Source organism: Dermacentor variabilis, chromosome 4, assembly GCF_050947875.1.
Source record: "Dermacentor variabilis isolate Ectoservices chromosome 4, ASM5094787v1, whole genome shotgun sequence".
Classification (NCBI taxonomy): Eukaryota; Metazoa; Arthropoda; class Arachnida; order Ixodida; family Ixodidae; genus Dermacentor; species Dermacentor variabilis.
The window spans coordinates 190,594,485-190,621,219 of NC_134571.1; the positions used below are offsets into that span (position 1 = coordinate 190,594,485).

Sequence of the window (26,735 nt, forward strand, 5' to 3'; positions counted from 1 at the left end):
ATTTGCTAAACCTGGAGAGGCTATTAATTATTTCCGATATTGTGAAACGTTGGATCGGGTGCTTGTCGCAATCACGAACAAACGACATGGAAAATTGAGGAATGGGGTCATCTTGCGCCACGACAATACCTGTCCCCACGTCGCTGATGTGGTTAATATGGAACTGGCAAAGTTCAAGTGGGAAACGCTTCAAAATCCGCCATACATTCCAGTCTTGTCGCCTTGCAACTTCCACATTTTGAAGCATTTGAAAAAAAAAACAGCTTAAGGGAATTAAATTCGTGTCAGACGATGACGTGAAAAAGTCAGTTACCGACTTTTTTTGAAACAGCAACCGAAGGAGTTTTATCAGACGGGAATCCCGCAACTCGTTAGTCAGCGGGACAAATGTCTAAATGCTCATGGAGACTACTTTTGAATAAAGTACCCCGTTTGTCATATATTTGCATTGGCTCACTTTCATTTGACTCGCCCTCGCATATTTTGCAGAACTTCTGCTTTCTATATGTGCTCTCAATTGCGACTATAATTTCGGAGCAATTACTCACAATACACGACTGGTGGCAGCTGCTCCTGCGCCATACATTCTAACACAGGACAGCGTCAGTGAGATTTTTCCCTGGTCGTTGCATACGTACAAAATGTAAACAATGTTCTTGAATGTCAGAGAGAGAGAGAGAGAGAGAGAGAGAGAGAGAGAGAGAGAGAGAGATGCAACTGTGAGAAAGGCAGAGCGGCTAACAAAGCTTTTTTTTAAATATTTGCCGTCAACTTGTTCATTTCATGACCTTTGCATTTTTCATAGCGCCATGCACTGCTTTACTGGTTTCAAACTGATATAGTTTTAAAGTTCGTGTGGTATTTGCTTTACTTCTTAAATATACAGAAAACATTGAAGCATTGATATCAGCTGTTACGGGCACAATTTTTGAGACTTACGAGTATATCCTATTATGAAAAAATTCATATTTTACTTGTCTTGACAGTGCGTAGCGTTCAAGAATTCGTTTGCAGTATCTTTGGTAATGGCAACGCGGCGGTTATTAGTGTTTAATGTATTTCATCCCTCGATAAGTTCTTAAGTTCTATAAGGAGGAGGCCGAGCTGCAAAGTTAGACCCCCCCCCCTCCCCCCGTACCGGATTTCTGGCTATGCCACTGCCTGACAGCCCCGGACTGCTTGGGACTGCTGTTCCGCATCCCATTTCCTCTAAGAGCTTCGGAAGCTCCGCCTACCAGTCCCAGAGCTGCCTGAATCGCATTGGTTTCTCATAGACCGGAAGTCACGGACCGTCCGCAGGCTTTCAGAGTTGTCAGCAGATATTTTATCCGACATGAGCAAGCAGCAAGCAGACGACCGCTGTCTTAAACAGATGCGCGCGGCGTTTGAGACCATGTTCTGAAGGAAGCCGTGTGCTTCTGCATGAATTGCGCGTCGCAGTCGCAAATATGGTGCACTCAGCTATCCCCTGGATTACATCGGCGCTCTTTGTGCCATCATACTTGTTTTTCACAAGCAGTGTAATTCCTGCAGATTTAGTGTTCGTGTTCTTTAAGGGAGAAGCACATGCTTGCTTTTCTTGAAGTGTTTCGCAAAATCTGTCATCTTTACTGTTACATGCGCAATAAAAAGACAGATTTCGCCTTTCAGGTAAGCGAAACTGGTGTGCGAGGAAGCATATCATATTGCATGTGGCTATTTCGTAGCGGTAGCTCGATGGCGCGTAATAATCGGAGCTTCGCCGATTGCTGTTGACATATATGCTGATTCCTTCAGTTATCAAGTACGAGCGTTTTCTTTTGGACATTCAGAATTAGTAGACGGCATGCAGGTGCTCTGTCCTAGACACGCGTCGGGCCTTTAATAGATGCTCTCACGAGCTTTGAGTATCATCATCATCATCATCAGCCTAGCTACGCCCACTGCAGGGCAAAGGCCTCTCCCATACTTCTCCAACTACCCCGGTCATGTACTAATTGTGGCCATGTTGTCCCTGCAAACGTCTTAATGTCATCCGCTCATCTAACTTTCTGCCGCCCCCTGCTACGCATCCCTTCCCTTGGAATCCAGTCCGTAACCCTTAGTGACCATCGGTTATCTTCCCTCCTCATTACATGTCCGGCCCATGCTCATTTATTTTTCTTGATTTCAACTAAGATGTCGTTTACCCGCGTTTGTTGCCTCACCCAATCTGCTCTTTTCTTATCCCTTAACGTTACACCCATCATTCTTCTTTCCATAGCTCGTTGCGTCGTCCTCAATTTCAGCAGAACCCTTTTCGTAAGCCTCCAGGTTTCTGCCCCATATGTGAGTACTGGTAACACACAGCTGTTATACACTTTCCTTTTGAGGGATAGTGGCAACCTGCTGTTCATGATTTGAGAATGCCTGCCAAACGCACCCCAGCCCATTCTTATTCTTCTGGTTATTTCAGTCTCATGATCCGGATCCGTGGTCACTACCTGCCCTAAGTAGATGTATTCCCTTACCACTTCCAGTGCTTCGCTACCTATCGTAAACTGCTGTTCTCTTCCGAGACTGTTAAACAATACTTTCGTTTTCTGCAGATTAATTTTCAGACCCGCCCTTCTGCTTTGCCTCTCCAGGTCAGTGAGCATGCATTGCAATTGGTCTCCTGAGTTACTTAGCAAGGCAATATCATCAGCGAATCGCAAGTTGCTAAGGTATTCTTCATCAACTTTTATCCCCAATTCTTCCCACTCCAGGCCTCTGAATACCTCCTGTAAACATGCTGTGAATAGCATTGGAGATATCGTATCTCCCTGTCTGACGCCTTTCTTTATAGGGATTTTGTTGCTTTCTTTGTGGAGGACTACGGTGGCTGTGGAGCCGCTATAGATATCTTCCAGTATCTTTACATATGGCTCATCTACACCCTGATTCCGTAATGCCTCCATGACTGCTGAGGTTTCGACTGAATCAAACGCTTTCTCGTAATCAATGAGAGCTATATATAAGGGTTGGTTATATTCTGCACATTTCTCTATCACTTGATTGATAGTGTGAATATGGTCTATTGTTGAGTAGCCTTTACGGAATCCTGCCTGGTCCTTTGGTTGACAGAAGTCTAAGGTGTTCCTGATTCTATTTGCGATTACCTTAGTAAATACTTTGTAGGCAACGGACAGTAAGCTGATCGGTCTATAATTTTTCAAGTCTTTGGCGTCCCCTTTCTTATGGATTAGGATTATGTTAGCGTTCTTCCAAGATTCCGGTACGCTCGAGGTTATGAGGCATTGCGTATACAGGGTGGCCAGTTTCTCTAGAACAATCTGACCACCATCCTTCAACAAATCTGCTGTTACCTGATCCTCCCCAGCTGCCTTCCCCCTTTGCATAGCTCCTAAGGCTTTCTTTACTTCTTCTGGCGTTACCTGTGGGATTTCGAATTCCTCTAGGCTATTCTCTCTTCCACTATCGTCGTGGGTGCCACTGGTACTGTATAAATGTCTATAGAACTCCTCAGCCACTTGAACTATCTCATCCATATTAGTAACGATATTGCCGGCTTTGTCTCTTAACGCACACATCTGATTCTTGCCTATTCCTAGTTTCTTCTTCACTGTTTTTAGGCTTCCTCCGTTCCTGAGAGCCTGTTCAATTCTATCCATATTATAGTTCCTGACGTCCGCTGTCTTACGCTTGTTGATTAACTTAGAAAGTTCTGCCAGTTCTATTCTAGCTGTAGGATTAGAGGCTTTCATACATTGGCGTTTCTTGATCACATCTTTCGTCTCCTGCGATAGCTTACTGGTTTTCTGTCTAACGGCGTTACCACCGACTTCTATTGCGCACTCCTTAATGATGCCCATGAGATAGTCGTTCATTGCTTCAACACTAAGGTCCTCTTCCTGAGTTAAAGCCGAATACCTGTTCTGTAGCTTGATCCGGAATTCCTCTAGTTTCCCTCTTACCGCTAACTCATTGATTGGCTTCTTGTGTACCAGTTTCTTCCGTTCCCTCCTCAAGCCTAGGCTAATTCGAGTTCTTGCCATCCTATGGTCACTGCAGCGTACCTTGCTGAGCACGTCTACATCTTGTATGATGCCAGGGTGCGCGCAGAGTATGAAGTCGATTTCATTTGTAGTCTCACCATTCGGTCTCCTCCACGTCCACTTTCGACTAACCCGCTTGCGGAAAAAGGTGTTCATTATCCGCATATTATTCTGTTCTGCAAACTCTACTAATAATTCTCCTCTGCTATTCCTAGAGCCTATGCCATATTCCCCCACTGACTTGTCTCCAGCCTGCTTCTTGCCTACCCTGGCATTGAAGTCGCCCATCAGTATAGTGTATTTTGTTTTGACTTTACCCATCGCCGATTCCACGTCTTCATAAAAGCTTTCGACTTCCTGGTCATCATGACTGCATGTAGGGGCATAGACTTATACCACCTTCAATTTGTACCTCTTATTAAGTTTCACAACAAGACCTGCCACCCTCTCGTTAATGCTATAGAATTCCTGTATGTTACCAGCTATTTCCTTATTAATCAGGAATGCGGCTCCTAGTTCTCGTCTCTCCGCTAAGCCCCGGTAACACTGTACATGCCCGCTTTTTAGCACTGTATATGCTTCTTTTGTCCTCCTAACCTCACTGAGCCCTATTATATCCCATTTACTACCCTCTAATTCCTCCAATAACACTGCTAGACTCGCCTCACTAGATAACGTTCTAACGTTAAACGTTGCCAGGTTCAGATTCCAATGGCGGCCTGTCCGGAGCCAGGTATTCTTAGCACCCTCTGCAGCGTCACAGATCTGACCGCCGCCGTGGTCAGTTGCTTCGCGGCTGCTGGGGACGGAGGGCCGGGGTTTGATTGTTGTATTCATATAGGAGGTTGTGGCCAAGTACTGCACCAGGGTGGCCAATCCTGCTCTGGTGAGATGGTGCGTTACCGGTTCTGGTCACCGGGATCAGGCCGCACTCCAGGCCTGTTTATGCAATTTTCTCAACACACGGTTTTTTTTGTATTTTCCGGTGGAGAATTGCGCGGCACCGGGATTTGAATCACGGTCCTCTTGCACTGGAGACGGATACTCTACCGTCCCCGCAGGAGTTAAATTAAAAAAATTGAATTATGGGGTTCTGCGTGACAAAAGCACTTTCTGATTATGCACGCCGTAGTGAAGGACTCCGAAAATTTCGACCACCTGGGGTTCTTTAACGTGCACCTAATTTCTAAGTACACGGGTGTTTTCGCATTTCGCCCCCATCGAAATCCCCCGCAGGGGTGTCTGCGTCAGCAGGCCTTTGGTGTGTTGCGACGCCACGTACCCGAGCACACGAGGGTTGGACCCTCCCGCGTGTAGCCGTGCGCGGCTTAGCCGTGTCTGGGCAAAGGGGGATCCTGGAGGTTGAGCCGATGCCGGGTGTTTGGACCTTTAAGGCCCCCTGGCGGAGGCAACACACCTCTTCGGCCTCTGCTTCACATAGACGGCACCCCCGGACTGACCCACCCGCGGGAAATCGGTAGTCGCCCCTTCCTGTCCCTCTCTTCTCAAACCTTCGTCTTTATCTCTCACTTTATATCTTTCCTGTCTACTTCTCGCTTCCATTTACTTCCTTTCTCCACGGCGGCAAGGGTTAACCTTGTGTGGATATCCTACCTTGGGTACACCATATTGGGTTATAGTGATGGCGTACGGCTGGCGTCGTGCAGGCTTGTACACAAGCTCTGCCGCGTCCCCTCGTTGGGCTCCGTGGTGGGCGGTCGGCGCTGTTGCCGAATTTTATATATTTTAATAGAAACTTCTTTCCCCAAACTTTCTGATCGCCCTCCTAAACAAGGGCGCACCGAAGATGTCTTCAAGTTTTTTGGACACCAAATCCAGAATTTCCCCCGCTTCCACGTTATTCATTCTGAAAAACCAAACAAAGCAGTCCGAACCATTTCACCATTCCTTGTCTCAAAGTCCTTGACCGATGCTTTTGGTCCAGGTTACAAGGTGTCCAGGATGGCGAGCGGTGACCTCCTCTTGGAGCTCCGCGATCTGAAACAATATGAGAATCTACAGAAATTAGTGTCATTCGGGGACACCCACATAACAGTAACGCCGCTCCGTACAATGAACACCACCCGTGGTGTTGTGTCGGATGATGATCTGCTTGAGCTGACTGAAGCGGAACTCCTGGAGGGCTTCAGTGAGCAAAATGTTATCAATGTTAGAAGAATAAAGATAAGGCGAGATGGTAAAGAGATTCAGACGAAGCACTTAATAATCACCTTTGGTACAAGTGTCCTGCCCGATTCAATCGAGGCCGGGTACATCAAGCTTCGTGTTAGACCGTACGTGCCCAACCCACTCCGTTGTTTCAAATGCCAGCGCTTTGGCCACAGCTCGCAGGGCTGCCGAGGCCGCCAAACTTGTGCTAAATGTAGTGCCCACGAACACACATCTGAAGCTTGTGAGAATGCTCTCCACTGTGTAAACTGTGACGGGGAGCACGCCACATACTCGCGGTCGTGCCCCTCCTGGAAGAAAGAAAAAGAAATCGTAACGATCAAAGTTAAAGAGAATATTTCATTCAAAGAGGCACGCAGGCGGGTATCGTACCTGCCTAAGAAAACCTTTGCCGATGTGGCGCGTCAGGGGGCAGCGTCACAACGGCCTCCCGCGGCTGTCCGACCCACAAGCAGTGAGTCGGCAGCTACGCCATCTGCCCCCGCGGCGGTTGCAGCTAGCGCTGCTCCGCCAACGGGCCATCAACCCCGAATGTGGGCGGGGCCATCAACCCCGAATGTGGGCGCAGCCGAGGCTGCCCCAACCTCCGAGGCCCCTTCCAGCGCTGGCAACAGCCAGTGCAGTCAAATCCCTCAGGGAGCCCCATTGACCTCCGGGCTGGTGGGCGCAGGGGTCTTGCCTTCCGGGGCAGGACTCTCTCGGAAAACCTCTCGCTCGCAAGAGCGCTTGTCCGGCGTCTCACAGGAGGCAATGGACACTACACCTGTGCTCAAGGCGCACCAAACTCCTAAGGAGCGCCGAGACTCGCTCAAACGCTTCAAAAAGGGCAGAACCCCTGTTACAGGGCCTCGAAAGGGCTCTGTAATCTAAGGCATCCTTTCCGTTTTCCGTAAACACAGAACCAATTTACTTTAAATATGGATACACAAATCATTCAATGGAACATCAGAGGTGTCCTTAGAAACCTTGATGATTTGCAAGAACTCATCCACAAACATAATCCAAAAGTGCTGTGTTTACAGGAAACACACTTAAAATCCAAACACACAAACTTTCTCCGAACGTATGTTACGTTTCGCAAAGATCGCAATGATGCCGTCGGATCATCGGGTGGTGTTCCGATTGTCACTCTTAAAAGTATAGCCTGTCAACCCTTACAGCTACGAACGCCCCTTGAAGCAGTGGCGGTTCGTGCTGTTCTCCTAAACAAAGTTATCACTGTGTGCTCGCTCTACATACCGCCACATTACAAGTTATCTAAACATGAATTTCAGTCCTTCATAGATGAATTGCCAGAACCCCACATTGTTCTTGGCGATTTCAATGCACACAACTACCTGTGGGGCGACCCACGTATAGATGGGTGAGGACGACTTGTTGAACAATTCCTTTTCTCATCTGGTGCGTGCATTCTGAATAAGAAAGAGCCCACATATTACTGTCTTGCCAACAAAACCTTTTCTTCAATTGATCTCAGCATAGTTTCTCCTTCTATTCTGGCTGAACTCGAATGGGAAGTTACAAACAATCCTTACGGAAGCGACCACTTCCCCATACTGCTGCGAGCAGCTAAAGAAAACGATTATCCACCACAGGCTCCCAAGTGGAAGATTGATACAGCTGACTGGGAGAAATTCCTAACTCTCAGTAGTATTTCATGGGATGACATGTCCGCGTGAGGAATTGATGCTGCTGTGGAATATTTTACAGCCTTCATAATAGATGCCGCAACTAAATGTATATCACAAGTAAATGGCTTGGCATGCAAACGGCGTGTCCCGTGGTGGAACGAGGACTGTAGGATCGCTCGTAAGAAACAGAACAAAGCGTGGGGGTTGCTATGCGCCTCTCCCACTGCGGAAAATCTGTTTAACTATGAGAAAGTGAAATCGCAAGGCAGGCGAACACGCCGACAGGCTAGAAGAGAGAGTTGGCAGAAGTTTTTATCCGGTATCAATTCGTATACAGATGAGGCCAAAGTCTGGAACAGGGTTAATAGGATAAAAGGGAGACGAACATATTCCCTTCCTTTGGTAAACACACAAGGTCAAACACTGAAAGATCAGGCAGACTCCCTTGGGGAACACTTTGAGAGCGTGTCGGGTTCAAACCATTATTCGCAATCCTTTTTGAAATACAAAGAAATAGAAGAATGTAAGCCAATAATACGAAAATCCAGACAGAATGAACCCTATAACCGGCCTTTCAATACTGCTGAGTTGACAGCTGCCTTGAACACATGCAAAAGTACTGCACCGGGACCTGATAGAGTCATGTATGACATGATCATAAATTTACATAATGACACCAAACTTACACTACTCACACTTTTCAACGCTATTTGGGCTACGGGGTACCTACCATCCACATGGAAAGAAGCGATTGTGGTCCCTGTTCTTAAACAGGGCAAGGAACCTTCCTTGGCGGCAAGTTACCGTCCGATAGCCCTTACAAACTGTATTTGTAAGCTTTTTGAAAAAATGGTTAACCGCAGACTTGTACATTTCCTTGAACTCAGCAATATGCTCGATCCCTTTCAGTGTGGCTTTAGACAAGGGCGGTCCACAACCGATCACCTTGTGCGCATTGAGGGAAACATTCGCGACGCCTTTCTACATAAACAATATTTCCTATCCGTATTCCTCGATATGGAGAAGGCGTACGACACTGCGTGGCGCTATGGAATCTTGAGAGACTTGTCGGGAATCGGCATCCGTGGCAATATGCTCGTCCTAATAGAAAGCTATAATACGACCGTACATAACGTGTGAAAGTCGGCAATGTATTGTCGCGACCTTTTATACAGGAAACTGGTGTACCTCAAGGAGGTGTACTTAGCTGCACGCTCTTCATCGTAAAAATGAACACGCTTCGTGCTTCATTACCGCCAGCCATTTTTTATTCTCTTTACGTAGACGACATACAGATAGGTTTCAAATCCTGCAACCTTACAGTATCTGAGGCAAGTACAACAGGGCTTGAACAAAGTGTCCAAATGGGCAGATAAAAACGGATTTAAAGTGAACCCCAACAAAAGTTCTTGTGTGCTTTTCACTAGAAAGAGGGGGCTCATTGCAGAACCCAGTATCGAAATGTACGGTCAGCGAATTCCTGTGAACAAAGAACACAAGTTCTTGGGCATCATATTTGATTCTAAATTAACTTTTATTCAACACATAAAGAATCTCAAGTTCAAATGCTTAAAAACAATGAACTTACTGAAAGTGTTATCTCACACAACATGGGGCAGCGACAGGAAATGCTTAATGAATTTATACAAGTCTCATTCGATCTCGGTTGGACTACGGTGCCGTGATCTACCATTCTGCAGCACCGAGCGCGCTAAAGATGCTAGATCCAGTCCACCATCTATGAATCCGACTGGCCACTGGAGCTTTCAGAACAAGTCCCATAGAAAGTTTATATGCAGAATCAAATGAGTGGTCACTCAGAGAGCATACATCAGCCAAACATATTTCCTGAAAGCCCACTCTAATCCCCAACATCCATGTTTTAATGCCATCAACGATATGACATATGCTACGCTCTTTCATAATCGTCCTTCTGTAAGACAGCCTTTCTCGATGCGTGTGAGGGAGCTTAGTGATGAAATGCATGTCCCACTCCTCGAGCTCCGCCTAATGCATCCAGCCAAGCTGCTACCTCCTTGGGATTGGCAGCTCATAGAATGCGATATCTTTCGTGCAAGTCACAAAGCATGCTCCAGAGATTGAAATCCAAATGCATTTCCGGGAACTCCAGTACAAACACTCCTGCACGGAGTTCTACACAGACGCACCGAAGTCACACGACGGGGTGTCCTACGCAGCCGTCGGTCCATCGTTCTCGGAAACCGATGTACTGCATCCGGAAACTAGTATCTTTACGGCTGAGGCCTACGCACTATTGTCGGCTGTGAAGCATATCAGGAAATTAAAACTCCAGAAATCAGTCATATATGCGGACTCCCTTAGTGTTGTGAAGGCCTTGATGTCATTCTCTAACCACAAAAATCCGGTAATTAATGAACTCGATTCCGTTCTGTGTAAAGCGTATATAGGTAACCAGCATGTCATCATATGCTGGGTGCCAGGTCATAGGGGCATCGAAGGTAATGTTCTGGCGGACCAGATGGCCACGTCAGTTGCATCGCATTCTGCTAATCCCACCGCTGCAGTTCCTGTCACAGACCTGAAGCCCTTCTTACGGAGGAAACTACGGAACCACTGGCAACGCCTATGGGACGCGGAAACAAATAATAAGCTCCACGTGATAAAACCACAGTTAGGATTCTGGCCCTCTGTAACAAAATCACGCCGAACAGATGTCCTATTCTGCCGTCTCAGAATAGGACACACATTCGGCACCCATAATTTTCTACTCACCGGAAACGACCCTCCAACCTGCGGTAGATGCGAGGAGAGGCTTACCGTCCTCCACGTCCTCCTGGAGTGCCGGAAAGCCGAATCTGAAAGAAACATTTTCCCTTAGCATACCGGCAGCACATTCCCCTTCATCCATTAATGTTACTCGGCCCAGAACCGCTATTTGACACCAATGCAGTCCTAAGTTATCTGAAAGATGTTGTATTGCATGTTGTTAGCCCCACATGTTCGTAGCGTCTCCTCTCTTCAGAGGATGGCGCTGTGATAGTTCCTTCGTGTAGCACGTGCCTCTAGGCCCTTGTGTTTCAAGGGCTCCCGCGAGGCAACAGTGCTCCAGGTATTATTACCATCTCATATATTTTCAACTCTATGTCATTCTTTTACGATGGATTTTAATGTTCATAGTATTCGTCAATTGTCATTGCCATAATTTTATAGCACGTAGATTTTACGTACTTTACAGCGACTATTTTTAGGCCACTTTACAGCCAAGTTACATCTTCCATAATACATCGTTAACACTACCACTTGTCATGGCGCTCTTTGGCCAAACCTGGCCCTTGCGCCATAAAACACTACACATCATCATCATCATCCCATCGAAATGCGGCCGCCGTGGCCGAGGTCCGATCCCGCGACCTCGTGCTCAGTAGTCTAACACCATAACCACTGAGCAACCACGGCGGGTCCCGCAGGAGTTGTACGCCTCATTTAACCTACAGTGGTGCCCTATTTGATCAGTCAAGGCGGACCAATCTGAGCTCGGTTATACCGCATGGATGGCACTCGGCTAGAGAACCTGGTATTGATGACCTGCACATGTGTGGCCACACATAATTGAGGATATATAATTTTTTTAGGAGGGTTTCCGTACAGTGATAAAATGAAAGAAAAGACATTAAAAAAGAAAGAAAAATGGAACATAACATGTGATTTGAGCTATTGATCCTTCAATGTTGCCCGGAAAGGTAGCTCAGTCGGTTGGTTCGTCAAGCCAACGGTTACTTTCAAGCGCCATAGCTCCTGCTCCGAGCCTCATACTTATGTGGAAATGGACTGATGTTGTCCACGACAGTCGATTCTGACTGGTTGGAAGGCATAATTTCTTGGAAAAATGGCCGCCAGAGGAGCAGCGTGAACTCGAGCGGCTTTAGAGACTAGAAAAACTGCCTTAAAATATTTAGACTTGAGGGGAAGATTCGTTAACAAACTATAACACGGCAATCAGCACTCGAATACGACGAGAGAAACTATTGAGACGTGGAAAATTCCCTTGAAATAAATCTGGTTTGCGAGACAAATGCTTGTATATATATATATGTATATATATATATATATATATATATATATATATATATATATATATATATATATATATATATATATATATATAATATTGGCGGAGAGAAAAGTTTATAACAGCTGTGTCTTACCAGTACTCACGTACGGGGCAGAAACCTGGAGCCTTACGAAAAGGGTTCTACTTAAATTGAGGACGACGCAACGAGCTATGGAAAGAAGAATGATAGGTGTAACATTAAGGGATAAGAAAAGAGCTGATTGGGTGAGGGAACAAACGCGAGTTAATGATATCTTAGTTGAAATCAAGAAAAAGAAATGGGCATGGGCAGGACACGTAATGAGGAGGGAAGACAACCGATGGTCATTAAGAGTTACGGAAGGCATTCCAAGGGAAGGGAAGCGTAGCAGAGGGCGGCGGAAAGTTAGGTGGGCGGATGAGATTAAGAAGTTTGTAGGAACAACATGGCCACAATTAGTACAGGAGCGGGGTAGTTGGAAAAGTATGGGAGAGGCCTTTGACCTGCAGTGGGCGTAACCAGGCTGATGATGATGATGATGATGATTATATTGGCGGCTGCTTTCTGAGTGAAAAGCTATGTGGCCCGACTATGCATTTTTGGCTATGTCCGTGTGGGAAGTCCGCTTAAATTTCGGAAGCAATGAGCTAGTTAAATGGACCGGTTAAGGTGCACGAAGAGCGAGAGCGCGACGTAAACTTGCGAACACGTTCTGTGCGCTCAGGCTGCGATCTCACTATGAAAGCTTCATGGTTGTGTCGGCAACGTAGCCTCTGAGACTGCACCATTTCGGAGGACACGCTAATGATTTCGCTGGGTAGAGGGGCTGTCTACGAGTAGCTAAAAGCAGACAACAGCGGCTAGGAGAGTAACTTCCGGTCATGGTGCTTTCGAAGGAAAACTCGGACAATCACCGACATCTAGATCACATGACAGTGAACCGCTCTTCTGTCAGGACTAGTAAGACCGCAAGCCGCAGACTGTCCGCGGACAGTCCGCAACTGCATAATCGGAGAGGTCCTGTGTATGTTTGCACGTGTACTTATTTATGCTTTTCTCGGGGGCTGCACTTCACCCATCAACAACTTAGTTATCTCTCAGGGCAAGACGCGCCGCATGATTCGAACTTACTGGAATGTTATTGGTGGTTCTATCCGGTCTCTCTTGTCACCATAGCTTGTGTAATCTGATTGCGTATGCGACGCAACTTGTGTAGTACTTGTTGGAAAACACGCGGGCACCAGCAATTAGTCTGGACCCTTCGATGACTCATGTATAAAATCCGACGCGCTTGACGTGCAGATCAGATTACGACGATCGCCGACTGCGTTCGCCGCTTTCGTTGTGCAATGAGTGTAACTTGATTTTGTCGGCACAGGTTTGCCTAATAGTTATCTACAGTTTTGCTGCTGTGTTTTTCCACGTCACTAATACATGACATCTCGTGGAGGTGCTTGCGAGTTTATGTACCGGACGCGCCCGCAAAGCCGCGATCCAAGCCCGCATACCGAAGACCGTACCAAATTCCCACTGGACGATCGAGCAAGCCGCAGGCAACAAAACCTCGCCCCGCAGCACGGAATTCCACCTGAGGCAACCAAGAAGAACGTGACCAAGTCAACAATCCCAACGGTAGCCCCAGTGTCCGCCATCGTGCTGCAACAGCCAAGGGTGCTACGGACCTTTCGTGGCTCATCGTTTGAAGATCCAGAAAACTGGCTGGAAATACACAAAAAGGTCGTTGCGTTGAAGTTCAAGAACTAGAACTTCGACGACAAGCCGCGCCATGTTTACTTCTGCTTGGCAGACGCCGCCAGCATGAGATTTGAGAATCGAGAGTCCACCCTCACAACATGGGGCCTCTTCCGCAGCGCTGTCTTGAAGGTCTTCATGAGCGTCGTCCGCTAAATGTGAACTAAAGCGATACTGAACTCACGGGCACAACTCCCAAGCAAGAACATTGCGGTCTACACAGAAGAAATTATCATCCTATTCCGCCACGCCAATTCGGACATGTCTGAAGACAAGAAAATTCGCATCCTGGCGCGTGGTTTGAAGCAAGATGTTTTCGACGGATTGATTCGAAATCCACTCAAGACTGTCACCGAATTTTTAACGCAGGCTACGGGCATTGAAAAGAAGCTGGAAATCCGTACCCGGCAACACAACTGCCAAGTGCTGTCGCCGAAAAGCGAAATTCCAGCACTAGCCTCCGACGAACTGAGAGAGACAATCAGAGTCGTTTTACTGTGCAATATGTTCTCTTAATCGCAGCCTCAAGTGACGTCGTACGCGAAGAGATGCATGAGTCACTCGGAGTCCCTCAATCGCCGCAGCCTCGGCCATAAGTGATCATCTACAACTCCTTATCCCGCTGTCCCGTTCCTCATACGCGCCCACGGCAAGTCCAGCAGTTCCGTCCACAGCAGTTCCCTTGTCCACCACCGCCGTCGCCAGTGCGACAACCCGTTGCCACGCGCAGTATTCGAAGGAAGACTCGTTTGGCCAGCCCCCGACCACCGGCCTCTCTGCTATTATTGCGGAGAAGCCGGCCACATCAACCGCCGATGTCCTTACCGCGACATAGGACTGCGAGGGTTCGCCGTCAACGCACGGCGCCCGCAGCAATGTGAACGCCCACGTGACATCGCCGACTATCTCGCTGCGACTCAGTTGAGCCCTCCACGATCCTCCCGTTTGCTGTCACCAGGCTGCTACCTGTCCCCGCCACGCCGACCATACACTGATTCAGCCCGCTGCCGCTTTGCAAGCCCATATACGAAAAAAAAAACCGATGCAGGGGCGGTTGTTGTTCGCCGAACTGACGAAGACCCTCTGTCGCCGATGAAAACGTCAACATCCCGACGAAGTCTGGAAGCAAGGAATACGCCGACAGAAGAACTGACGACGTGGTGTTCCAGCGACATATGAACATGACACAGCCGTGAACGGACGCCAAGGCCAATCTGCAACGCAAGATAACCACCGACCTCGATGGGCTTCTCGACGGCCACGCATTCACCGCCTTAGTCGACAAACGCGCCGTCTACTTCGTCAGGGGTAGACCCATTGCCGCCCAGCAGAAAAAAGTTGCATGGGAATGCCCTAAAATCAGGACGCTAGAGAACACCTAACACCGACCGGAATCTGCACGGCGAGAATTGCCGTTCATGACTGAACCTTCGTTATCCGTCGTTATCCTCCAGCAGTGTTCACGAGACGTATTTCTCGGCATTGATTTCCTGAACCAACACGGCGCAATCGTCGACTTGAAGCCGAAGTCGATAACGCTATCCGAAAACCACGCGATAGCACTGGAGAGCTCCCGTAGTAACCGTGCCATGAGTGTACTCGAAGAGCAAGTCAACATCCCGCATCGTCATTTCCGTCGGCACTGAAACACCCGCAGGCGTGGGAGCAGTCATCGAGGGCGACCAACGCTTACTGCTGGACCACGAAATTTGTGTCGCAAAAGGGATCGCTCGACTGAACGGAGGAAAAAGGTAATTGGTGCCGACAAACTTCAGCCACGAATTCAAACAGATTAACAAGGGCACGACGATCGCATACATCAAATAAATTGTGGAAACCAACATTATGTTGGTCCCTTTGGATTCTGTCGGTGTACCTCGGCGGTGATAGTTGGGTAACCGGTCTTCAATATTATCCAAGCCCCCATGTGTAAGCAACAACAGCTCGAAAGTCTTCTCAGACTATATATATATATATATATATATATATATATATATATATAATTCTTTTCTATGTCATCTAGGATTCGGCAAACATAAGTCACAATGCATCGCATTATAACCGAACAATCCGCTCAACCACTCCGCCCAGTGCCCTCACCGAGTGTCAACGCCAGAACCAAGGGCTCTAAGGCAACAAGTCGACGAAATGCTTCGCGACGACGTCATCCAGCCGTCGAAAAGCCCGTGAGCATCTCCTGTGGTCTTAATGAAGAAGGCTGGAACTCTACGCTTTCGCGCCCATTATCGCCGCTTTAACAAAATGACGAAGGCTTATACCCTCTCCCATGGATAGACGACGGATTAGACAGACTCTGCATAGCTAAGTACATTTTGTTGACGGTTATCAAGACTGGTTATTCGCAAGTTGACGTCGACGAAAGGGATAGAGAGAAGACGGCGTTTATCACGCTATACGGCCTCTTCGAGTTCAAGGTGGTGCCATTTGGACATTGCTCGGCAACGTTCCAGCGCGCCATGGACAGTCTTGGCAGGACTGAAGCGACAGAATTGTCTCGTCTACTTGGATGACGTTGTAGCCGGCCACGAATTTCGAAGATCATCTGAGGCTGCTGCAGACAGTACTAGAAGGGATCAAATCATCCGAATTCACCCTGCAACCGTAAACAGGTCGTTTCGCTTAGGAAGAACTTCTGTGCTTAGGCCATGTCGTCAGCCATGGGCGTATGTGCCGGGGGGGGGGGGGGCAAGGGGCACAACCCCCCCACGGTCAATACAGGGGGGGGGGTGCAAAGTCTGTCATTTGCCTCCCCCACCCCCGCTTTTGAAAGGGGGCTTTGGCACTTTTGGTCGCACGCTCGAAAGTCCATTAAAACTACAGCTGAAACTAAATTTTCTTTCTTAGAAGAGTGACCACGTGAGTAGTGCTTTTGTTTACTAAGCAAAAGACAATCGTCGCTTGGACAACGACGATTGTCTTTTGTGCCTTCTCGGGACGCCCTGTAGCGGACGACGCGCGAGATTCGCCATGCACACTCGCGTTGCGGATAACACCTGGCGCTGTACAGTTCCCACCCTAACAAACTGTCAGCTTGCGCAACTTGCATCATGCCCAGCTTTTTCCTACCGCTATATCCGTATTCTAAAGCATAGTCAGCTTGTTATATTTATTCTGCGGATGAGGGGGACGTCTGGATAAAGTATTATAATCAGCCGCGCCCAATAACTGGCGCGCCATACGGCCTGAAATCGTTGGATTATCAAATGCTGGGGCTATTTAATCTGTGTCCATTGCAGCGTTCGAACCTTAGTATCTTATCACGATCAGAAATCTAATTGAACTTTTTACAGGTGTAACTGTCAAATTTTATTTGTGTAATCACTACTTACCATAATTATGCTAGTGAAAATGACTTCAGTTGAACTCGCAGAGCCAGTTCAATATCTATAGAACACTTGCTTGAATTTTTTCCAAATGCATTTGTCACTTATGACTAGCGATTTCATTTTTAGGCTGTTTCTAAATAAGAGCTACAATATTACTTCCTTCTGGGCATGAGCAAACGCAGCAGATATTTCATATTTCGAAAAATTGAGGGCCACTTCTTGGTGATGCGCACCGAAAATTTGCACTGTGCGCTCTGTAAACCGTAACTGACTGGTCGCTTTATTTCAATTTTTATGCGTTATACACGGCATTTGGTTGTTTCCCCCCGGTATCCTCGGCAAAATATATGGGGCACGGTGTTTTTATTTATTCGACGCACGAAGCTATGTTCCGACTGACGAGAGATATATGTTTATTCTGTGTAGGTTCATTACTGCCTTTGTTGAAAGCTACTCATTTAAGCGTTACAGGGTGTCATACTGCCGCTAATCGCAATGTTTCCTCGAACAAAGCACGAGATGCGAGCGTGAAATTTCGTGAAAGTAGAAAGATTTTAAGTGCAATGCGTTGCGAAGCTGTCAGTTTCCTGCTCTATATGCAAGTGTCGCAGATAATTACTAAACCCTGGTGTTTTCATGTATTTTCGTGAAATACCTTCATTCACAAATTACGATCGACTGTCGATAAATGTCAAATTTACGAAATTTAATCCCAACGGGCTGGAGACTACATACAGAAAACAAGTCGAGGTGGGAGAATGAGTGCGCACTTGATAGTGACCCGTCATAATTACATAGTAAATAAACATTCATTTATTGTACCATCAGTTACGCTGATTGTACCAGCAGTTACGTTAATTAAATAAATTGAATAACCCGCTCGAATTACATGCACAGCTTAATTATTGGACACAAGCATTAAAACAAGGGAGGAAATAATCTTTCGCGATTACTAACGAAACGTCCCACTTCAAACGTCCCGTCAAAGACGGTTGTGCCTCAATGAAAGTGGTCGTGTGAAGCCAGACATTTGACTCAGAAGTGAAAATGGTGTATTTTAAGAAATGAGAATGTACAATTTAATGCTCATTGTCTATTCCTTGCAATCACTGCACAGTTATGGCAAAAATAAGTCGCGTTCACAAACGTGTATGCCGTGACTGAAGGGTATATAATGAGAACGGTTGTTTGTTTCTCTATAGTGGCCTCGGTGAGCTAAACGAGGCATCTTGTTTATATCTAGAGAAAATTCGGGGCATGGAATTTCTTTCTCTATGCTTTGACGAAGACGCCGATACGGAGATCCACACCGACGCAAATAGCATAGGCCTCGGTCCCGCGCCAGTTCAAAGGAAGAACGGAGTTGAAAGCGTAATAGCTTACGCGGGCTGGTCACTGTCAACAGCGGAAGCGAATTATTCCAGGACGGAGAAAGAGCGTGTTGCTGTCATTTGCGCTACCGTCAAATTTCGGCCTTACGTATACGGCAGCCACTTCGATGTGGAAAGCTACCACCACGCGGCTGGCAAGGATCCTTCAGGCCGCCTAGCACGATGGAGTCTCAGAGCGAGCACAGCGAAGGATGAAAGAGCGAACGCAAAGCGCAGCGAGGGATGAAAGAGTGATAGCGAAGCGAGCGCGAGTGGGAAAGTGGTGGAGGAGGGTATGGCGAAAGCGTGAGAAGAAAACCGTAGTGCCACACAAGACGGGCTCGGCGGGTGCGACCGCTCCGAGATGGAGCACGAGACAGAACGCGCCACACGAGATGGGTTGTCCGCGCCCGTCAATATATCGGGAAATGAAAACACATATGTATGTAGCGGCACTCAAATTTAGCATTAGAGAGTATCATAATCGTCGGTGAACTTTTCTTAATCCGGGCGATTTGCCGCAAGGCATATGTAGTACAAATGAGGGAAGGAGGCATAATATAAACGCATGCAATCTTATGTGATCTACTGAATCATTGAGCTAACACGTTTGTCCTCTGCGCTAATGTTTCTCCGAGCTGATATCGTTTCCTTATTACATATAATCAAGCGGACCCTACGCGATTGCTATGTGCCCGGCCAACCTTAAGCGTTGCATTCGTTTTTTTTTTCTTTTCCAGACTCTCGATGACCCAGATCTGGCCACAGTGCAGCACGCATTCCTTCTCTTGGTGACCCTGGCCGATCGACTTGATCTCGCCTACTTTTGCTTTTACGCCCACGTTTTCGGGTACTATCACCTCTGGGTTACGCTTCCTGTGAGTGGCCGTTCCATACTACTTTCCCTAATCAAGTTACAGCGGAGTTGGTCAGGAAAGTGCATATTGAGCGTGTCTGGTCAGAAACCTTAAAGGTGAAATGGCAGCGCTTGAAGATGGTGCAAAAGATGAAATACAAGAGCATTTGATTCACCGTGTTTGGGTTTGTTACCATCTCGGGCTCGTCAACTGTCGCTATCTCTTTGTCACAATATTAATCGAAGTAATAGTAGGCTAATTCAACTTCTTAGTCAGTGCCCAAGTTATGGGCCTGCCAAAGGCACGCAGTTTTGGCTGAGTGTCAGTTCCCGGTGGTGCAAGCATTACACAGTCATAGCAAACACAACATCGCAGCCGTGGACAAACACGGTAGTAAGAGAACAAGCGAAATAAGTACCGTCAAGATTCGAGAATGACATCTGCCACACTTGAGAGCTTTCCGTGTTGTAGTTTGATGCGTATCTTCTGGCAAACCATCAAGCGTCGCACGGAACATAGTGTGCGTGCACGTTCGCCGCACTCTGTCTTTACATGCGGCACAATGATGCACTTGCTGGGATGAAGTGGTCGAACACGATTGTAAAACGCACAAAACTCCCGATGCAAAAAAAATAAATATTTCTGCACGACAGCTTCCTAGATCAGCGCCTTATCATGCTAATGGAGAACTAGCGTCACCTGAGCGTACGGTACCGAGGTCAGTGAGCTCGTGAAATGAACAAAAATTCTACAGAGCCATAAAGGCGATGAACAACACCTTGACTTCACACTCCGCTAATTACCAGGCAAAGGCCTAGTAGTTAGTTTCCTTATTTCATTTAGTTTAATTTATTTCGTGTTATTTACTTGCTGTCGACATATTTTGCGTTACAGAACAAGTTAGACCAGGTGGTCACATAACAATGATCAAAACAATGAAAGGTCTGACTGAGCGGTCACCTTACCACTTTGGGCACGAAAATCAACTAAGCCTAGCCTTAATTTCAGTAAACTTATTGGCAGACCTCTGCGGATAGGTCACCCAGAAGAAAGCATAGGACGTGTTGTTTTAGCGCAAGTGACGTGCAGGTCAAGAAAAGAAGTGAGCGGTCGAGCGCGATGAAAAGACGGAGACTGCTGACTGCTAGCAGGGATTGGCAGTCCGAGTCAGCGTTATTAAAACGCCTTTTGTTTAACCTGTCGATGGGATCGAGTTTGTGTGCGGCTACTGGTACGCCGTATTCAACAAGTTTGGTGCCGAAACCCCGGAAGAACGTACGGACGGCTACGAGCTGCGTTGTTGACGACGGGCAAGCTCAAGACGAAGCGACTTCAGGACGATCCCTGAACAGTCGGAACACCAACGAGGCAAGTGCCCTCTTTGGTAACGACTCCGCAACGCATTAGCAGCTCGACTCCATCTACGGAAGGCTTAACATAAATAATGATCAATTCAACAAGATGAATGCGGAACTGCTGAGAGTTTCATCACGGAAGAAGACTTCTAAACCGAATACGAAACAACCCTTGAGTGTGAAGACGACGCGAAGCGTGTGCTTGCTGAGCTCAACAGCAGGCGGGACAACATTTGAAGCACGATGGCTTTCGCAGCAGAGGACTCAACTACCCAGACGGTCGCTACACTATCGAAAAGAACGGGAAACAAGCTACGGAAACTCACTATTGCGCCCTTCTCTGGAGACGTGTACAAGTGAACCAAATTGTGGGAGCGATTTGCTGAGATATCTCATAACAATGCAAGCTTTACGGCCACGGAGTAATTTTAATATTTGCGACTGTTTCTAACAGGAGACGTGGCTTCAGTGGTTGCGGGTCTTCCGACAGCACAATGACGTTACCAGGATTCAATAGCTAGGCTGAGGAAGCATTTCGGGGACAAGACGTGCCAGGAGCAAGAATACTTCGCAAGGTTTTGTCTGCTGACTCGTAATTCCTTCATATGGTGACATAGCAGTGCTCTCAGACAGCTATATGACCACGTACTCGTCAAAATACGAGGCCTGGGATTATCGGGGATGAAAAAGACGTCATTTTCATCGATGCTGTACGACATCCTTCTGCAGGCATTACCGCTAGGTGTCATAGTTCGCTACATAGTACCTGCGCCACATGAGCTGAGTGACACAGCAGACAACGCTGTCTCTTCTTCTGGATTAGATATCCTACGCAAGCTCCTTCATGCCACACTGAAGAGCCTGGAGAAGATTGTTTACCTAGATAGTAACGTGCGACACAGCGGCGGTAAACTTGCGTCCAGTCAGCCATCTCGCGGTCTCAACTGGAAGCCTGTTTTTTCTGTTATCCATACGAACCCGGCTCGCGATTCTCATAGATGCCAGAAGGTGTGCGTGTGTTCTGCACGTCGGGCCAGCACACTACAGAAGCGTGACCTACTGGTATGGCCCTGACGCAGAAGAAGCAAGTGATATATCCAGCGATAAACGATGTTTCCAGTGTGCAATCAAAGGTCACTGGGCACGCGACTGCATAAGAAGGATCTCTTGCTTGAGGCGCAGAGGTTGCCACGCCTCTAGTATGTGTGACCCGCTCACAGCTCTTTGCAAGGTGTCAAGTACGACAGCGCAAGTACGACCGTTTGCACATCTGTAGGAGGGCGATAACATAGTAATGACAAATCCAACGCTTGTTTCTTGCGAAGCTTGCGACCTTCGGCAATCAATGGCAACACATGTCGCTACGTGCGAGGCGTCTTCGATGGTGGCCGCCAACGTACCTTTGTTACCGATGATCTGTAAATACACCTGTGCCTAAAATTTATTGGGTCTACACAAATAGCCCTCAGCATATTCGTCAGCACTTCAGACCAGGCGGCCGAAACACGACGAATAGCGAAGCTGCGCTTACAGAGTCCGTTTTCTCACGCGAAAGATGTGCTGAGCGCCACGGAGATTCTGCACGTCTGCCAGGACATCAAGGAAACTGAAATGGAATTATATTTTGTTGCCTCATTCAAGAAATTGGGAAGAGACGTAGCCATTGTACACGATTAGCATGCAGCTATTACTTCAAGAACTGTGGACACGAGGAGAAAGCTGGGATGGAGAATCGCCCGACGACCTTAGTGAAGAATGCAAGGCTGGGTTCGAGAGCATCCGTAACTTCGAGAAATAGCGGTTCCTGGCTATCACGAAAGACGATAGAATTTACCCAGCGTGTGGCACTTGCACATCTGCGACACCAGCTCATATGCGTACGGAGCCGCGATTTACGCTCTGACGGACGTGGTCGAACGACTCATGCTCTTGATCGCCAAGCCATATCTGGCTCTTGTTAGGAGAACGACGGCACCACGTTTGGAACTTCTGCTTCGCGCAAGACTGCCAACCTGCATGAACAGTGTACTTACTAGCATTCACTTTGAGTACGCCATGTGGACCGACTCTTTGATTGTATTGTCGTCGATTCGAGGAGACTGCACAAAATGGAAGCAGTTCGTGGCAAATTGTATTACGTGGATAACGTGCAGAAGAAAACCATACCGGTGGAGATATTGCCCTGGATCGGAGAATCTCTCATGTGCTAACACGTGGCGTAGCCTTTGACAAAATGACTTTCAGCTCTAAATGCTGGCATGATCCTGAATGGCTACACGGACAACGGACCAATGGCCTTTACAGCTGTTAACTTCGTTGGACATTGACGACACTCAGAAGTGATGTAGCAGCTGTTCATGTAGCACCGGCAGCGATAGTCTTCAGTCCAGTTGAGCCTTTTAGTAAACTTCAGCGCTTGTTGAGGATCACGCTCGGTGCTAAGAATTACGGTTGTTGCAGACACAAGACAGAAAAGATTGGTCACTTGAAGGCGACAGAAGTCATTTATGCTAAACACTACTGGCTTAAGGACGCCCAAACGCAAGGGCTTCTCTACAGAATGCAGCTGCATAGCACGATGACGACCAACGGAACCCACGTCCCGTATCGTCGATCTCCGGCCATTAAAATACACCAACCGCATTATCAGAGTCGGCGGACGGCTCTCGATCATGAATGCAAGGAATGAAGCAGTTAATAACAGTCCTAGAAAATCGTTCTTGCTCTACTCTGGTACTCCTCAGAGCTCATCATAACGTATTGCATGGTGGAGTGCGCGAGACGCTTACGCTGATGAGAGTCCTGGATTTGTGTAGCGGGTATCCTAGACAAAAAAAAATGATACATAGTTGCTGTGCGTATAACCGTTTCGCAACCACCACAGAAAGTGCTCCAAGCGCACCTTTACCAAGTGACCGGATAACGCCGGCTAACCTTTTCGAAGTTGTTGGTGGGGACTTCGCCGGCCCATCTTAGCACGGGCACAAGACGAACACGCCAAGTGGTATGTTAGAGAAGACGCCGAAACGTCGTGTCTCTTAATAAATTTTACTTGGTCGCGCACGTCTTTCTTTGTCATGTCTCATCCCGACCAGACAAACTTCCGTCTAACTCGATTACAATTGTTATGCAGCACTTTTTCACCTGTGCTGTTTGGCGAGCAATTCACCAGGACCTCGTTGCCAGCATGACGTATGAGGCATTCCTATTGTGCCTGCGGCGTTTTATCAACAGAAAAGGGCTGTCTAGCGTCATCTGCTCGGACAATGCACGGACCTTTCAAAATAACATCAGCTGAGCTAAAGTGGCTCTTTCAGATGTGCGGAGGAAAGGACGTCGCGAGACATCTCCACAATTGGATGTCACGGAAATTTATCGCGCAGAATGCCCCATGGTGGGGACTATGGTAGGAGGGGCTAGTCCGATCAGTGAAAGCTCCGCTGAGCACGGTTCTCGGTAGCGCCTCCCACAATAAACAAGAAATAACCAAAAAATGCTGACAGAGGTAGAGGTTATTAATTCCAGGCTTGTAATTTTTGTTCACAGACGAACGCGAACCGTGCCCTTTGACGCCTTCAGATGTATTAATCAATCAGGTGATAGAGAAATGTGCGGAATATAACCAACCCTTACATATAGCTTTCATTGATTACGAGAAAGCGTTTGATTCTGTTGAAACCTCAGCAGTCATGAAGACATTACGGAATCAGGGTGTAGACGAGCTGTATGTAAAAATACTGAAAGATATCTTTAGCGGCTCCACAGCCACCGAGGCGCCGTTTACAGCGCGGGATCGACTTATTACTTACCACGACATCTGCACACACTACCGATTAGACCGCTTAACCTTTCCGCCACTCATGGGCAAATCCCCGCGCAGGTGCTCGCACCTTTCCGTCCCCTGACCTCCTCCACCGCATTCATCCCGCCATTTACCTTTCTCCCTCTTGTAAATTCTGTGTCTTTCCCAAAGCAGACTTAAACCACACCATGTAGGGGTGCCCTAAGCACCCCCTTCCCCCTTTCCTCAAGCAATTATTATCTAGTGAGGAGCAGTGGGAGGCTGCCTTGCGCAGCTCCAGGCCCGATCTTCAGGAGGCCATCCTGGAGTGGGCTGAGAGGATAAAGGAGGCCTACTTCAAGTAGTTCCACCCCTCACCCTCTATTCCATTGCCCCCTTCCCTTTTAAGAGGGATAAATAAAGTTTTTCATCATCATCATCCACAAAGAAAGCAACAAAATCCCAGTAAAGAAAGGCGTCAGGCAGGGAGATACGATCTCTCCAATGCTATTCACAGCGTGTTTACAGGAGGTATTCAGAAATCTGGATTGGGAAGAATTGGAGATAAAAGTTAATGGAGAATACCTTAGTAAATTGCGATTCGCTGATGATATTGCCTTGCTTAGTAACTCAGGGGACCAATTGCAATCCATGCTGACTGACCTGGAGAGGCAAAGGAGAACAGTCGGTTTAAAAATTAATCTGCAGAAAACTAAAGTAATGTTTAACAGTCACGCAAGAGAACAGCAATTTACAATAGGTAGCGAGGCACTGGAAGTGGTAAGGGAATACATCTACTTAGGGCAGGTAGTGACGGCGGATCCGGATCACGAGACGGAAATAATCAGAAGAATAAGAATGGGCTGGGGTGCGTTTGGCAGTCATTCTCAGATCATGAACAGCATGTTGCCATCATCCTTCAAGAGAAAAGTGTATAATAGCTGTGTCTTACCAGCACTCACCTACGGGGCAGAAACCTGGAAGCTTACGAAAAGGGTTCTACTCAAATTGAGGACGACGCCACGAGCTATGGAAAGAATAATGGTGGGTGTAACGTTAAGGGATAAGAAAAGAGCAGATTGGGTGAGGGAACAAACGTGAGTTAATGACATCTTAGTTGAAATCAAGGAAAAGAAATGGGGGGGGGGGTTTGGGCAGGACATGTAATGGGGAGGGAAGACAACCGATGGTCATTAAGGGTTACGGACTGGATTACAAGGGAAGGGAAGAGTAACGGGCGCGGCAGAAAGTAAGGTGGGCGGATGAGATTAAGAAGTTTGCAGGGACGACATGGCCACAATTAGTACATGACCGGGGTTGTTGGAGAAGTATGGGAGAGGCCTTTGCCCTGCAGTGGGCGTAACCAGGCGGATGACGATGATGATTATGTATTGCTTGGACGCCGGCTCACTACTGTACCATGCAACATGGTTGAAGTCATCGGCAACTCGAGGCGAGCAGATACCATTCGTCGACATGCCTACCGGAAGTTCCTTACAGACAACTTCTGGAAGCGATGGCCAAAGGAATATCTGCTTCAACTCCAATTTGTTCATTCGTAGCCACGAGACCAGCCACTGAGGCGCACAGTAACAACGTTACAACGCGTCATTATTCATTGGTCAGCGGCCGCTCAAGCGGCACCTACCTAGCCCTCCCCCCCTCTCCCTGGGCTATGCAACGGGTCGCTTCGCTTCCCTTGGCTGTAGCGCTCCATGTCAAGCGTGGTGGTAAAGCCTAGAACAAAAGAACAAGTACATCAGATGACAAACTAGAAAAATAACGCAACAACCTTTAAAGAAGTTTTCCCCCAACGATATTTCAACCCATGGACCCACACTTACGAGCTCGACGTTTTCCGCAGCTCTATGAAACCAGAAAGGAAATGCCGGCAAGACAGCCCGACGTTTATCGTTGTGTGGCAAGATACGATTCAAAGGCTGCAAAATTTGCTTAGAGTGTACACTCTTAGAAATACGTCACCCCCTCTTTTTGGGGTTATCTTGTCCCACAACAATAATCGTCATCTGTCTTGCCCGCGTTTCCTTTCTTTAACGCTGCGAGCCCGGTACTTCTTAGTAACGAACAGCATGCGCGTTATCAGCGTGACAGAGCATTCTGGACAGGAAAGTAACGAGCACAGCGTTTTCAAGAAAGCAAACGCAAGCAAGGCAGATAACGATTATTGTTGTGGGACAAATTTACACCCCAAAGGGTGCAACTGTTTTAAGAGTGTAGAGTGTATGTATAACACACTCTTAAGCAAAATTACACACTTTTCCCACACAGCAATAATCGTTATCTGTCTTATCCGCATTTTCTTTCTTTAACGCGGCGACCCCAGTACCTTCCAGTAACGAACG

General features: G+C 47.4%; 1 protein-coding gene across 2 annotated transcripts in view; it reads left to right on the plus strand.

Annotated features, from left to right (window-relative positions):
- Window positions 1-26,735, plus strand: part of LOC142578112 (uncharacterized) — a 111,898-nt gene that overhangs the window by 78,044 nt on the left and 7,119 nt on the right. For both annotated transcript variants that reach the window (XM_075687523.1, XM_075687524.1), the window contains one exon: window positions 19,120-19,257. In XM_075687523.1, coding sequence (XP_075543638.1) covers window positions 19,120-19,257 — 138 coding nt within the window. The remainder of the gene's footprint in view (window positions 1-19,119; window positions 19,258-26,735) is intronic.